General features: G+C 46.5%; 1 protein-coding gene across 1 annotated transcript in view; it reads left to right on the forward strand.

Annotated features, from left to right (window-relative positions):
* Window positions 1–8,112, forward strand: part of Prkn (parkin RBR E3 ubiquitin protein ligase) — a 1,140,372-nt gene extending 1,132,260 nt beyond the window's left edge. The window contains exon 12 of the mRNA XM_028772728.1: window positions 6,141–8,112. Within this exon, the coding sequence (XP_028628561.1) occupies window positions 6,141–6,253 (113 nt within the window). The 3' untranslated portion in view covers window positions 6,254–8,112. The remainder of the gene's footprint in view (window positions 1–6,140) is intronic.
* Window positions 8,113–16,229: the final 8,117 nt, after the last annotated feature.

Consider the following 16,229-nt stretch of genomic DNA (forward strand, 5'->3'; position numbering starts at 1 on the left):
TGGAGACAGCTTTTAGACCTCTCTCTCTCTTCCTCCCTCCCTCCCTCCCTCCCTCCCTCCCTCCCTCCCTCCCTTCCTCTGTCCCTCCCTCTCCTTCCTTCCTTCTTTCTCCCTCCCTCCCTCTTTCCCTATGGTCTGTGTGTGTGTGTGTGTGTGTGTGTATGTGTGTGTCTCCTGCTCTGCTCTAACCCCCTTTTTCTTTCTATTCTAAGAAACTCTATGGTTGAGAAAGCTAGCTTTCTGCTCAAAACAGCTTGAGCAAAAATTCTAAAAGCTCTAAGGATTTTCATGGGTTTTCTGACCAAAGTCAGAAAAGCTGCTATAAAAAATTCTTGCATCAGCCGGGTGGTGGTGGTGCACGCCTTTAATCCCAGCACTTGGGAGGCAGAGGCAGGCAGATTTCTGAGTTCAAGAGTTCGAGGCCAGCTTGGTCTACAGAGTGAGTCCAGGACAGCCAGGGCTACACAGAGAAACCCTGTCTCAAAAAAACCAACCAACCAACCAACCAAACAAACAAACAAACAAACAAAATTCTTGCATCTTCCGACCAAATCAGAAATCCTGTTAGAGCCAGGCAGTGGTGGTGCACGCCTTTAATCCCCGCACTTGGGAGGCAGAGGCAGGCAGATTTCTGAGTTTGAGGCCAGCCTGGTCTACAGAGTGAGTTCCAGGATGGCCAGGGCTGTACAGAGAAACCCTGTCTCAAAAAAACAAAAACAAAGCAAAAAAAAAAAAAAAAGAAAGAAAGAAAGAAATCCTGTTAGAAAAATAATTATTGGGTTTTCCAGTTAAAATCAGAAGGCCAGAAGAAAATCTAAGGGAGCTGTGTTTGCTCTTCAGACGGCCTTCTCTGGAGAGCTGCTAGAGACATTCTAAAAGATCACTCAGTTCTCTAAGTAATTCTTGGCATTTCTAACCAAGAAATCCTGTTAGAAAAGATTCTAAAAGAGCTATGAAAAATTCTAAAAGGGCTGTGTTTGCTCTCCATGGATTTTCTAACTAAAATCAGAAATCCTGTTTTAAAAAAAAATCTTGAAGAACTGTGTTCACTCTCCAGACAGCTAAGCTCTCAATAGGAAAAAAAAATTCCAAAAAGAACTGCTATCTCTTTCTGCTATCTCATCTCATGCAGACCAGAAGCCCAGTTTTTTAATTTACGTATCAATTCAGTTATTTATCCCAGGCTCCCTCTGACCAACCCTTGAACCAGCATTCTGTGGCCTTAGCCCCTTGACTCTTAGGAAGAGACAGCAAACTCAAGCACAGACAATAAGATAGCTGGGTGGGACTCCGCCCTGGAAATATCATTCCATTCCGACCATACCTGGACCTAAATTTGCCCTGTCCCAAGCTGACCTTGAACTCAGGAATCTGTCTGCATTTGTATCTGCCTGTCTTTGTATCTTTCTGACAAGCTGGTTCCTTTAGATCTGTGAGTCGAGTCTAGCAGAACTTAAGTAGAGACTGCTTTGCTTGGATCTCAAACAGTTTTCTGCAGGCAACGTCATGGTCCCCCTGCCTCTCATGGGGGACTGGGTGTCTGAGCCCAGAAACCAACAGCAACCAAAGGAAGGGGCAGTCTCAAAGGAGGCCCCTTGATAAGGGCTCACCGTCGCCTATGGACAAGACAGCCCCTGTTCCAAGAGGAGTGCTGGGTGTCACCTCTTAGTCCTGACCGAGTTTCACTTTGAGACACTTCTCCAAGAGAGCCATGCCCCAGCCTCAGCATCCTCAAGCTGTAATGTAGGTTGGGTAGCACACATACCTCACATAAGCTTCCTTTCTTTTTGTTTTTTTTTCCTGTTCCCACCCCCACCCCCTGGGTTTTGTTGTTTGTTTGTTTTTGTTTTTTAAACTATTTAAGACAAGATTCCATGTAAACTAAGGTGACCCGGAACACATCCTGTATCAAAGTATGACCCTGATCCTCCTGCCTCCACCCTCCTGAGTTTGAGGGGACCATATGTGTGCACCACCATGCCTGGTTTATACAGTGCTAAGGACCAATCCCAGTGTTCCATGCAGGCTAAGCATCCACTCGACCATCTGAGCCCTCTGAATACCACTAAGGAACATATTCTCTATTAAAAGTATGTTAGACTTGGGCGCGCAGCTTAGAACAGACAACACCAGACCAAACAGTTCCAAGGGGAGGGGGTTTATTCAGGAGATAGGGCAAATGTGAGGGAAGAGAGATAGAAGAAGATGGGGCAGAAAAAAGGAGAGAGAGAGAGGAGAGAAGTGGAGGCCAGCCATGACCATGTGGAGACAGGGGGAAGGGAAGGGGTGAGAGGCGAGGGAACAGAGAGAAGCTAGAGGCAAGAGAGCAAGAGAACAAGAGAGAGAGAAGGAGGCAAGTAACCCCTTTTATAGTGGGCAAGTCTACCTGGCTGTTGCCAGGTAACTGTGGGGAGGAGCATACTTGGCTGTTGCCAGATAACCGTGGAGGTGGAGTTTAGACAGAATACTAACATTCCCCAGTTTTGGTTTAATTAAAAAAGAAAAATTAGAAAGAGGTGACAGCGAGGCAGGAATAGGGTCGTCATGATATCTGGCTACTTCCTGCTGGCACTGGGGGCAACGTGTCTTTAGAGGGAATCTAGAAGAACGAGTATGGGTGATGTTTGTCTGGTCTTAGGAGAGTTGTCTGTTTCCTGATGTCCAGTGTCTATGGAGTGAACCATCTGAGGATAGGTCAGAAGGAACAGGTCCAGTAGAAGCAGCTGTGTGTGTGACAGGAGATGGAGCATCTGGAGGTTGCTTCTCTGGAGCTGTTTTGGATGTGCCTGGACTTGACAAGATCTGGATGGCATCTATTTGGTCCATGAGAGGTAGATCTGAGTGGGCTTTCTGTAGCTTATAAGTTTACAAAAGAGATAACAGCATGAGGTAACATGAGCAGTCTTTAAGGTGAACCTTTGCTGGATCATATAGTGGAATGTTTTATTAGAGTTAGGCAAGTTTATAGGAACTCTGATAATTTAGGACAGTGGGATAGCAAGAAGAGGAAATATGAAGCATTTAATTGATGGCAAATGAGTTTAGTTAATGAGGTAACAGATAATATCTGTGACGGCTTAGCTGTCAATGTAGTCAGAAGTCTGAGAAAGAGTAAACAATAATCTACCAGTTATATATTATTTTTTTAAAAATGACAGAGTCCACTAGCCAACAGTTCCCATGGTCTCCATAGTCTCTTGGGCGAAGTCAGTTTGGCTTCCAAGCGTGGAAGATGCAGGGCTTTTTCTTTGTGGAATGGATACGCGTGACATGAGAAATGACTTACCTTGGTTTGATTTAGCTAAGTCATTTGACTCAGAGCATCCAGTCTAGCCCACTGTGTTTGTTTAGTGACTATATCATCACATACAATCCAGGCTGTATCTTCTAGGTGTCCGGTGTCCAAGTCTTCTGAGACTATCTTGGGTCAACTGTTAGAGGCTTTGGGAATTCCGTCAACTATAAACTTAAATATACTATTAGCAGACTTCTGACAAGATTGAGAGCCATAAGGATTAGTTGTAACTGAATAGAATTTAATAGCAGTGGTAAAAATCTATCAAGACAGGAAAGAGTCTAAAGTAACTTTGGCGGGTTATGTAGACAGAGAAAAGCACATTTTTGTATTATCAAAGAAACATTTGACTAGGACCAGAATAAGAAAGCTGGATTGTATGGCTGGCAGGTTGGGGCTGTGAGCCACAGGTGCTGCTAGTCAAGTCTGCAGACGGCAGCAACAGGGCGGAACTTCCTACTAGCGACCAGAAGTCACTGCCCAGTGTCTCTGGTGGCTAGAGTTTTATAGGTCCTGGGCAGAGAGGGAGAGAGAGCCTCCCTCACGTGCACGGGCAGCCAAGCCCTTTGCGCTGGTGGTTACATAAGTGGGGAAGCAAGTCTCAGAGAGGGTCCCTAGTAGGATGCAAGGAGTAGACCCAGAGCAGAGCTAAGAACCACAGAGGGGAAGGGAGCAAGCCGGGTCCCAGACCAGCTGCTTCAGGCAAACCAGCTGAACTAAGTGTGTCCAGTCGGCAGCGAATGACAGAGGAGGTGAAGAGGGGAAGGGAGCAAGCAGGGTCCCAGACCCGCTGCTTCAGGCAAACCAGCTGAACTAGTGGGTGTAGCCGGCCACAAATGACAGAAGAGAAGGGGGAGTCCTAGAATGAGGGTCAGGGAAGGACAGGGTTAGCTCTGAGCTCAAGAAATCTTTCCTGGGACCATGTGGACGGTTACTCTGACCAGTGGGGGATGACTAAAAGGGGTGGGGAACATGCAGAACACATAGAGGCATTAGAGCAAAAGTAGATGCATGTTTGGATATAGGGAACCTCTTTCCATTTACCAGACTGCTGGAAGTATGTGTGAAGACCCTTTAAAATGTTTGGGTCTAGCGTGCCATTAGGTGGCCACTTTAATCCATTATCTAGAAAGTACCGAATCCAGACCTTATTGCAGAGGTGTATCAATTAGGAAGGACTGAAATCAGGCGTTAATTTTAGAGATTTGAGGTTTTTCAGGAGAAAACCCAGTGGGGTGTCTGTGGGTGCAGTCGAAGACAATGTGGTGCCGACTGGGTGATGGGGGGCTGTTACCGAGCTATTCGTATCGGCGTCCCAAAAGAAAAGTCAGCAACAAAATCAGGCAAACAACCTAGACATCAGGTCGTCACAAGAATATCTAGGGGCCTCGGCTGTGGCAAACTCCTGGAGCTCGCCAGAAAGCAGTTCAACTTGGTACCAGAATTTCTGGCTGCTGAAAGAGCTGGGGGGGGGGGGGCTGTGAACTGCTTTCGAGGAGAGAAATCACCCAATGGCCAATGTCCTAAGTCGTAGGTCAGCTAGAGGCCAGTCATATGGACTGGGGCAGTGAAATGCCAACCCCTCAGACCAGGGAAGGCTGGCCAGGCCCTATCTGGGCATTTAGGGTCCCTCCCACCAACTGGAAGCTCCTTACCAATCAATATGCCAGTGTGTGTTTGTGGCCTTATGCAGTCTGATATCAGGGAAGGTGGAACCATGAGGTCTGTGTAGATCTGTCTGGATGTCCAGCCCACGTGGCAGAGTACCACATGGGAGCCACAGCGGCACAACTCAGATAGTGGAAGTTTAGTGAGCCTCGAAGCAATGGATGGAGTTGGCCTGCAGCAGCAGTGGAAATTCACATGGTCGGTGATGGCACGTAGCAGTGGATGGAGTCCACATGGTATAGCAGTGGTGGCGGTGGCGGTGGGGTTGCGGCAGGCCATGTGGCATCAGTCCTGCACCGTCACAGCAGCTGGCTGAGGCTGCCAGCGGCTACAGGAGTCTCGGGGTTCCCGGAGTCTTTGTTCCCGGCCAATGCACCAGTGTTAGACTTAGGCGCGCAGCTTAGAACAGACAACAACAGACCATACGGTTCAGGGGGGAGGGCTATTCAGGAGATAGGCAAAGATGGGGGAAGAGAGATAGAAGGAGATGGGGCAGAAAAGAGGAGAGAGATAGGAGAGAAGTGGAGGCCAGCCATGACCATGTGGAGACAGGGGGAAGGGAAGGGGTGAGAGGCGAGGGGACAGAGAGAAGCTAGAGGCAAGAGAGCAAGAGAACAAGAGAGAGAGGAGGAGGCAAGCAGCCCCTTTTATAGTGGGCAGGTCTACCTAGCTGTTGCCAGATAACTGTGGAGGTGGAGTTTAGACAGAGTACTAACAAGTAGTATACTGTCCCAACTCCTGTTGATAAATTTTGTTGAGCCAAGTAACACTGAATAAATATGGAAAAAAATAAATAGATATGAACCCCAGTGTATTATATATTAAGTTACAAAATTTTAATATGAATTTAAAATCATGAGTTTATTATGGTTATATTTTTTTTAATGAAGAATCAGCAGTCTATAAAACATGAACGATTTGTGTCTAAATGCATGAGGAAGAGAGGAGAAACTCAAATGTGCGAATGGGATTTGTCCCATTTCTTGAGAGTGTCCGGACTCAGGAACTACCTCCCCTATTGTCTGGTTGTTTGCTCTGGTTCAGAGTCTCTCTGTTCTCCTTGCTCGGGGTTGTTCACTATAGGAGCTGTTTCTAGAATGGCACATTAGCCTGGGGAACAAGAGTTTGCCCGGTGTTTATTACAAACCCACAGCGTCTGTGTCCTTTGTCCCCACAGGAGGATGTATGCACATGAAGTGTCCGCAGCCCCAGTGCAAGCTGGAGTGGTGTTGGAACTGCGGCTGTGAGTGGAACCGAGCCTGCATGGGTGATCACTGGTTTGACGTGTAGAGAGGGATGTCACTTGGCCCCGGATGCACGACCTCATTCATGGGAAACACCAAAGACTCCTGTCTTTATTAGCCATTTCTTCTTCTCGATGCATATAAGCACATACACACACACGCACAAACACGGGCTGCAGATCACAGAAGCAGCCCCTAGGTCCTTTCCAGGGCACCCACAGAAAACCACAGCACCAGCTGCCGCCAGCAGGAGGCGCTCTCAACCTCTGGCTCATGCAACTATCGGAGCGGAGATGAGAGTGAGTGCACCCTTGTTTTGGATTCTCATCCCAGCGAGAATTTGAGTCACGTGGTCATGAGTTTTCCGGGCTTCCTTTTGCCTTCCGCTTCACTAAATCCATGTAGAAACCATGGGTGAAGTGGGAAGTATTTTTTAGGGCTGTTGCCACGCCCTGGGTAAGTTACATTTCTGTGTATTCTCAGAAGCACACTTGAGATCTGAAGGACGCTGTCCTTACGTAGCAATCATCTATTCCCAGAGGGCCCTCGGCAACAGCCAAAAATATTTGTTTATCCCCCAAATCCTATCCTTATAAATGGTGCTGATGAGATTACAGCCTCACTGTATACTAATCAGCTTATCAACCAAGTGGGAGCCTTGGAAAGCTAATTGGAACACAGACTTTAAATTACAGAGAGGACACGGAAGCCAAACCTACTTCCGTTCATTTAATTGTCTGCGATTTTAGAAAGAAACGTTTTTTCCCTGAAAATATTACAAAGACTGTAATTTTGTTTGGAGTATTCCTATTGCAGACTGGAAGTTTAACTTGTGCATTAAGCTTCACTGTGAATCTAACAGAGAAAGTGCCTATAAAGGGGACATTTTTAGAGACAATCCCATGATGCTGTTCCAAAGCTAACAACAGGGTCAAGAAACAGAATGTTTATAGAAGGAGCATCTCTCGAACATCTAAATGAGAGCATGCCTGACCCCTCCACCAGAAGTGGGGACACCCCTGCATATCTGCTCCCTCCCCAACTGTTAAGCCCCAGGGAGCCCCAGGCACCCAGTGGTCCTACAGACAGGGCCCCTGTGCACAGGACAAAACACACACACTGGGATAGCCTTCAGATCAATCACACTCGAATGTTAATCTTTCAAGGTTTTCTTTTCTTTTTCCTGTTTTTTAATTTGTTTTGCTTTTGCATTTTGGGGGTGGGGGAGGCACCAGACCTGAGTCCTAGAGCTAAAAATCATATAGAAATGATACTATTGGTATCCTGTGGTATGAGGAAACGCCAGCTGGCCTAAGTCCACACTTCCGGCCCAGTGGCCCAAGACTCCACCCAGCCAGGTCCTGAATGAGTGTCATACATGGACCCAAAATGAAAACAAATGAAAACAACCACCTGCCATGCAGCACTCGGGAATCTGATGTCACTCTTCGCTATTCCTTTTGCACTGTTGCTCTTGCCTCTGCCTCCTTCCACGCCCATGTGATGCATGTGATACAATGGCATTGGGAAGCCAGCACAATGTTCACTGTTCTGCTCTGGGTAAAGGGACTGCCTGAAGCTCTGTGGTTCTCCAGTATGGTCCCTTCCCCTTTCTAGCGGTTGCCTATGTTTTCTTCAGAATACAATAGTGATTCTTAAAATAACCCAAAGGGAAGGCATTCACAGTGTGTGAGCGTGAATCACAGCCTGCATTGTGTGAGTCTGAATAGTGGGGTAGAAAGTGGATGTCGGAAGTCTGGAAATCAAACTTCTGCAAAGCAATCTTTCTCTTGCTGTGAAATGTGTTAAGAAATACCCGAAGTCTGTGTCTGTGATGGTACCCAGACTGTCAATCAGTAAAGACCCAGACTGTCAATAAAAGACTCAAAGGAGTGTTTGAGCCTATCCTTGGGCGTGCATTTCTGATCAGTTCTGGAGATGTGGGAGGGAAGATGTGACCTCTCATATGTGTTTATAAAAGGAACATTTCTAGACCATTTAAATGAGACCTTGGAAGCATCAGCCACTGGGGAAAATGGCCCCTTTTCATTCCATGATTAACCTTGGGGGTTCTGTTCCCTTAACTATCAAAATTTCAAAACAAGATCTCGTTCTAATACCTAACAGTTACTTTCTTGCCTTGCTCACAGATTTGTCCAGATAAGTGTTGACAAGAGAAACTGAGGCAGGAGAGTCTGGAGAGATGGCTTAGAGGTTAAGAGCACTTACTGCTCTTGTAGAAGACCTGAGTTCAGCTCCCAAGCACCTGGAGGGTAGTTCGAAACTGCCTGTAACTCCCATTTCAGAGAACCTGATGCCCTCTTCTGATTTCCACAGGCTCCTTCATGCACTTGGTGCGCATACATGCACTCAGGCAGGTGGGTTCGCACACACACACACACACGCACACACACACACACGATAGATAGATAGATAGATAGATAGATAGATAGATAGATAGATGGATGGATGGATGGATGGATGGATGGATGGATGGGCGGGCGGGCGGGCGGACGGACGGACGGACGGACGGACATTTTGAAGAGAGACAGGAAGAACCTTGGGTCCAGGGAGATGGCCTAATTCAGTAATGTGGTCACAATAATAGTATGAGGACAAGAGTTTAGTCTTCCAGAGCCCAAATAAAAAGGCAGATGTCTCAACACACACTTACAATCCCAGCACTGTGAGACAGAGATGAGGGATCCCCTGGGCTCACTGACCAGGGTCACTGACTTGATGAGCTCCAGGTTCAGTGAGAGACCTTGTCTCAAAAACAAAACAAAACGACAAAAAAGAAAAAAGAGAGAAAGGAAAGAAGACAGACAGACAGACCTTAGAGGACAATAGAAAACTAAGCACCAACCTCTGGGCTTCCCATGCATATGAAACTACTCGTCACACACATCGAAACTAAAACATCAAGACTGTGTTGTGGTGTCTTCATGCTGCTCTATGTGTTTACCGGGCACGTTCCTCATTGTTGTGGTGAAACATTTGGCAAAAGCAACTTAAGGAGGAACACGTTAATTTTGGCTCACTGTTCGAAGAATGAGACGGTTAATGATGACCGGCAACTCTATCGGACTTAGCACCACCCAGGCTCATCCCTGTCGGGAGAATTCTAGATCTGGTTAATCGAGAAGACACACCTAACTGTGGGCGGAACATTCCGTGGCCAGAGAAAGTGAGCCAAACACACCAATGTTTGTCTCTCACTGCCTCCTGACTGCAGATACGACGGGACCAGCTGCCTCGGGTTCCTCAGCCCAAGCCTTTCCCGCCATGAGGAATGCGTACGCAGACTGTGAGCCAGAACAAGTTCCCACAACCCCCTTCTTTAAGTTGCATTTGATAGGTATTTTGTTACATAAGAAAAGTATCCAACATGGCTAGGTCTGGCATCTGGGCAGAGCAGCGGCAGACAGCAGGGAGTGTTGTTCAACCAGCTTCCTCCTTTCCCCCTTTATCTCTAGTCTGGAATTCCTGCTCATGGGAAGGTCTTGCCTATATTCGGGGTGGGTCTCTTTTCCTTAGTTACACATTTCAGAAACACCCTCACAGACACGCCTAAGGTGTACTTCCACTGTGATTACAAATCTGATCAAGTTGACACGGAGATGAATCTCAGAGCTACGAGTATTGGTCCTGAGTCTTCTGAGGTCTTCACAAGGTTGTGCCTGCCCCCTCTCTGTGTGTCTTTCTGGAGAAACCTGAAGAGACTCTCTCTGGCTATCTGCCAGGCCAGCAGCATGCTGAGGACCCCACTGGAGTCAGAATCCCGAGAAAATCCTGCATTCTGAGAAAATGAAAAGGTGAAACCCACTAGCCATCCAGGGCCTCCACAGAGCAAAGGCTGCAAAGAAGGCATGGACATATGTGAACTCTGTGTTCATGTCAGAGCTGTGTACACGGGGCACCGAGTTCTATAGTTGTCAGATCCCAACCACCATAACTATCTTTGAATTTCATCTTTGAATTCTGAACACCTCAATGTCAAAATCCCCACTGTAGTTGCAAGTCTTGCTTGTGGAGCCTGCCAGATGCTGTTAACTATGGGGATCTGGCCAGACATAGCTATTCCCATTACAAAGGCAAGGTTGGCTGGGGCTAGAAAGTCTTGCTTTTATATTTCTGTGACTTTATTCCAGGGGGTCCCTGAGATAGTTGGACAAAGGTTTCTCTGGCTTGACCTACTTCCCACTCAGATCTAAGAACATGGGTGACATCACCTGTACTTCAGAAAGCCTACACCCAGGCAGCACTGCTGGTCTGCTCCCAGCAGGTAGGTTGTGCCCCACAATTATTGGTTCTGAATTTCAAACTCAAGAATGACTCAGATGACATTTTTGAAGAGATGCTTTTTAGCATCAAGTTACTCAAGGTATTTCCAAGTAAAGTTTATATCTAAGTTGTTCTTTTATTTTTTATTTTTTTATATTTTATTTTTATTTATTTATTTATTTATTTTTGGTTTTTTCGAGACAGGGTTTCTCTGTGTAGCTGTCCTGGAACTCACTCTGTAGACCAGGCTGGCCTCGAACTCAGAAATCCGCCTGCCTCTGCCTCCCAAGTGCTGGGATTAAAGGCGTGTGCCCTAAATCACACGTGGTGATTAACCCATCATTCCCTTGCAGCCCAGCTGATCAAGAAAGAGGCCCACAGCTCCAATACAGACGCACCCTGCAGGGGCTTACCCACTCGGAAAACACCCACAGCAGCCCTAGCAAGCCCCAGATTCTCCCCCAGGGACCTGCCACGTGGTATTTGGGGACCCCTGAGTCCCGATATGCTTTTCTCCATTAGCACCCAGCTTTGTCTCCAGTGCCATCTCTCACACAGGCTTTAAGCTGTCCTGATATCACAGAGCTTTCCAAGGATTTATTTCCATCCTGTCCTCATCTGCTCCAGGTTGTCAGCCCCAGGTTTGGTACATTTACTGTCCCCATTTGCTGGCCTGCTCCCCTACCCCCTGCCCTCCTTGAGGCCCTCACGAAGCACTGTCCTCTCACGTTAGCAGCCACCACAGCTCTTTTCACAATTCTCCCTATCCCCTTCATCTCTAAACAAGCCCCACATTTCTTTGGCCTGTTTTTCTAGTGTGACAGGGTTGTGGTGCTTGTGGGTTGGATAGGTGTCTAGAGGACAGCTAGGGCCTTCTCTCTCTTTCTCCCTCCCCCCCCCATACACATACACACACACATTCTACCCACCTTGTAACTGTGCACAGTCACGTGATAGCTTGCCACCCAATGCAAGTAAAGCCACAGGCTCCAGCTGCTTCCATACCTCCACGTCCACACCCCTAGAAAAACTCTCCTTGTCCACCCTCCCACTCAACGTACTAGGTGACACGTTTGTTCCTTCCTCTTATCCTGCAGCCCACGCGGCTTCAGTCACCATGAGTCTCCTAGCTGATTAGCTCAAGAATAATGTCAACACCAGCAGAAGCCTGGGCACCATTCTTAGTTCAGGAGGGTTCCATGACCATACAGGGAGCCATGCTGGCCTGGAGAGTCTCCAGAAAGCGTCTTAACAAGTCAAGAAGCCTGGTGTTCTGGTGAATGATGAAAACCTGGAGCCAGGTCAGCACATTGTTCTATAAAGTGTCACAAAACAAATGATTTGGGCTTTGTAAGGCCATATAGCTCTATTTAACTACTGTGCTCTGGGGTGTGTGAGTGCGTGTGAATGTGTGTGTGTGTATTTGTGTATGCATGTGTATGCATGTGTATATGTGTGCGTGTGTGTATGCATGTGTATATGTGTGCGTGTGTGTATGCATGTACATGTATGCATGTTCATGTGTGTGCATGCTTGTGTATATGTGTATACATGTATGCATGTTCATGTGTGTGTATGCTTGTGTATATGTGCATATGTGTGCATGTGCGTATGTGTGTGCGTGTACATGTATGCATGTTCGTGTGTACATGTGTATATGTGTGCATGTGCGTATGCATGTACATGTATGCATGTTCATGTGTGTGCATGCTTGTGTATATGTCTATGTGTGTGCACAGGTACATGTGTGTGCTTGTGTGTACATATGTGTAGTGTGTGCATGTGTGTATCTGCATGCATGTATATGTGAATTGTGTGTGTGGATGTGAATGTGTGGATGTGGCACGTGTGTATGTACATGTGTACATGTGCTTATGGAAGTAAGAGGACAACCTCGTTCCTATCCCAGACGCTGACTACCTTCTTTGAGACAAGGCGATCTGTCTCATTTGCCCGAAACCTACCGAGTAGAACTAAGTTGAGTGGTCACGGTTCTGTCTCTGCCGTCCCAGTGCTGGGTCAGTAAGAGCTTCCTATGAGTCTCTACCTTTCATAGATGCATTCTGCAGACTGATCTCAAGTAAAATTCAGTGACTGAGTCATCTCCCCAGGCCCCCTGAGGACTGGCTTTGCAAAACAAATCAGCCGTAGATGATACACAAGGTATGTCTGACTGTGTTCCCCGAAAAGTTTTTCACAAGCATGGGCGGTAGCCAAGGTAGCCCCCCTGGCCAAAGTCAGGCAGCCCAGAGTCCAGCAACTGGAAATGGTATAGGCATGGAACTCCATGGTGGAGCCTTTGCCTAGCAAGCATAAGGCGCCAAGTTCTACCACTAGTCAGGGGAAATTAAAATAACTAGATAGTAACTCCAAAACTTAAGAAATTCATAGCCGGGCAGTGGTGGCACACGCCTGTAATCCCAGCACTTGGGAGGCAGAGGCAGGCAGATTTCTGAGTTCGAGGCCAGCCTGGTCTACAGAGTGAGTTCTAGGACAGCCAGGGCTACACAGAGAAACCCTGTCTCGGAAAAAAAAAAAAAAAAAAAACAACAAACTTAAGAGATTCAGATATGAAGTCATATGAAGAGGAAATGCTATCTAGAAGATACCTCCAGCTCTTCTAATTTATGCCATCTATAGGAAAAATAAATATTGATCACCGTATAGGGTACATGCTAGATCTGTGAGCAAAGGCAGTGTTCTCTGCTCAGGAGTCTCTCCTACCAGCAGATGAGGCAAATGCATCAATGCAAAATAGTTGGTGAATGTTCCAGCAGAAGTTGTGCTGGGTCAGTGTCAGTATGAGGAGGTATCCAGGGATGTGTGCTAAGGGTAGGTTGAACATGAACTAGGAAGAGTGTGCCAAGGGGCCTGTATGAGGGGAGACACACTGAACTCCAGAGTGCCAGCACATCCTAATGGCGATGAGGGCCAGCATTGGGACACATGTCAGATAAAGAACAGATCTAAATACAGAAAAGAATGCTCTCCTCTTGTGGGTTATAGGAAGACTCTGAGGACACAGATAAGGAAGAGGTGTGTGTGTGTGTGTGTGTGTGTGTGTGTGTTGGGGGTGGGTGGGTGGCCATTGTAAAAGCTCCCTCTAGAGCTCTTCGAGAGAGCTAAAAGGTAGTGAGTGCCCTAAGAAGTAAGAGACAATGTGTGCTTTGGCCTTGAGTCACTGCCTTTGTGAATTCTGGAATAGAACAGAAGCCATTAAAAAGAAGCTGATAGCCGGGCAGTGGTGGCGCACACCTGTAATCCCAGCACTTGGGAGGCAGAGGCAGGAGAATTTCTGAGTTCGAGGCCAGCCTGATCTACAGAGTGAGTTCCAGGACAGCCAGGACTACACAGAGAAACCCTGTCTCGAAAAACCAAAAAAAAAACAAAAAACAAAAAACAAAAAAAACTGATAAAACCAAAGCCACACACACCAGGCTGTGACCTCTCATGGGTTCAATCCAAAGCAATGTTCAGGTGAGGAGCACCACTAGCAAGCCAACCTGATATAGATTTCTAATCAAAATGTATAGCCTCTATACAGGATAGACAAATATATATATATGTATGTATGTATATATGTATATATGTATATTTCTATGCATTTTATTCACATCACAGTAGCATTCTAAATGGGTTCGTTTGCCCTCATCAAACAGAAGAAATAAGGTAGTTTCTGTTACATTCATAGAAGCTCTCTTGTTTTTCCATTTAAATACTTAAAAAAAGATTTATTCATTTTATGTGTGAGTACACTGTCGCTGTCTTCAGACACACCAGAAGAGGGCATCACATCCCATTACAGATGGTTGTGAGCCACCACGTGGTTGCTGAGAATTGTACTCAGAACCTCTGAAAGAGCAGAGGATGCTCTTAACCACTGAGCCATCTCTCCAGCCCTAAACCCTTTCTTATAAAATTGTTTTCTAATGACACATCCTAATACTATAAACATTCAAAACAAACAAACAAACAAACAAAAAACCCTCGGTCCTTTTTCCTCTAATCAGTTGGCATTCAAAGTGAAGACTGGGAACATCCATTCAGCCCAAGGCTGAACAACGTGGCTTTCCTGACGGAGCACTCGGTAAATACACCGTGACTTACATTCACCATGTCTGAGAAGGAAGTGCATGGTCTGGGGAGCTTTGGAACACTCTAGAGTTCATATAGGAGATCATTTACTTCGGGCACCATTGTGGCTGCGCTTACCTTTACAAATTGGTGAACTGATAGGAGAGAATGGCAGAAGGCTCTCCACACACTCGGGAGGAACTTCATTTGGGATTTCAACATCTGGAAAATAAAGCCCTAACATCACTTTTAGCGAGTTGTACGTTGCACCCAGGGCTTGCTTCAGCCCCTAGATGAGGGTCACACCAGAGAGCAGTGGTGGGGACCCAGAGGGAGAGTGCAGACTGGAAGATGGGGACAGGACAGGCAGGCGCTGATGCTGCCTGGTGGAGTGTGTGGGAGGATGGAGCAGAGGACAGACACACATCAGTACACTTACTCACATCCTGGCGCTGGTTCCCACTTGATGTTTATGGCAACCCTAAACACCTAAACATCACTTGTTTTTTGTTTGTTTGTTTGTTTGGATTTTTTGTTTTGTTTTTGTTTTTTGTTTTTTGGGGGGGTGTTTTTTGTTTTTGTTTTGTTTTTGTTTTTGTTTTGTTTTTTGGTTTTTCGAGACAGGGTTTCTCTGTGTAGTCCTGGCTGTCCTGGAACTCACTCTGTAGACCAGGCTGGCCTAGAACTCAGAAATCCGCCTGCCTCTGCCTTCCAAGTGCTGGGATTAAAGGCTTGTAAACATCACTTGTTATTCCTGTGGTATAAATGAGAAGGTTCAGAGCTCCGACACTTTCTCGGAGAGCACGTGTTACAGTTGAATGTGAAATAGACCCCGCAGTCTCCTGCAGACCACTCAGTCTCCAATGACAGCACTGTTTGGGGAATAATGGAACCTTTAGGTGACAAGGTCCAGTTGAAAGAAACAGAACCCTTAAGGCATATCTTTGCCTGTGTTCTCCCTCTTCCTCTCTGTCCCTCCCTCCTTCCTATCTTCTCCCCTTCCCCCCTCTTTCCTTCCTTACTGTTCACTATGAAATAAATAACTTCTTCCGACCCATCAATATATTCAGTCTTAGACTGAAAGCAGTGGTTCTAGCTGACTCTGGACTAAACGCATGAGCAGAAGCTAACTTTCTCCTTTAAAATCCCCTTCCCTGGGTATTGACTAAACACAATTGACTAGAAGCCAGTATTCTGCTAGCAGCCTTTAGATGAAGATGTAGAACTCTCAGCTCCTCCTGCCCCATGCCTGCCTGGACGCTGCCATACCCCCACGTTGATGATAATGGACTGAACCTCTGAACCTGTAAGCCAGACCCAATTAAATGTTGTCCTGATAAGAGTTGCCTTGGTCATGGTGTCTGTTCACAGTAGTAAAACCCTAACTAAGACAGTCATTAAAAAGGGTAAGAAAGTATGTTTTAGGGCTGGAGAGACGGCTCAGCAATTAAGAGCCCTGGCTTCTCTTCAAAGGGCCCAGATTTGATTCCTAACACTCACATGGTGACTCACAAACATCTGTAACTCTGGGGAATCTGACTTCTTCTTCTTCTTCTTCTTCTTCTTCTTCTTCTTCTTCTTCTTCTTCTTCTTCTTCTTCTCCTGCTTCTGTGTTCTCTCTCTCTCTTTCTCTCTCTCTCTCCCTCCCTCCCTCCCTCCCTCCC

The sequence above is a fragment of the Grammomys surdaster genome, unplaced genomic scaffold, assembly GCF_004785775.1.
Source record: "Grammomys surdaster isolate TR1022 unplaced genomic scaffold, NIH_TR_1.0 218, whole genome shotgun sequence".
NCBI classification, from domain to species: Eukaryota; Metazoa; Chordata; class Mammalia; order Rodentia; family Muridae; genus Grammomys; species Grammomys surdaster.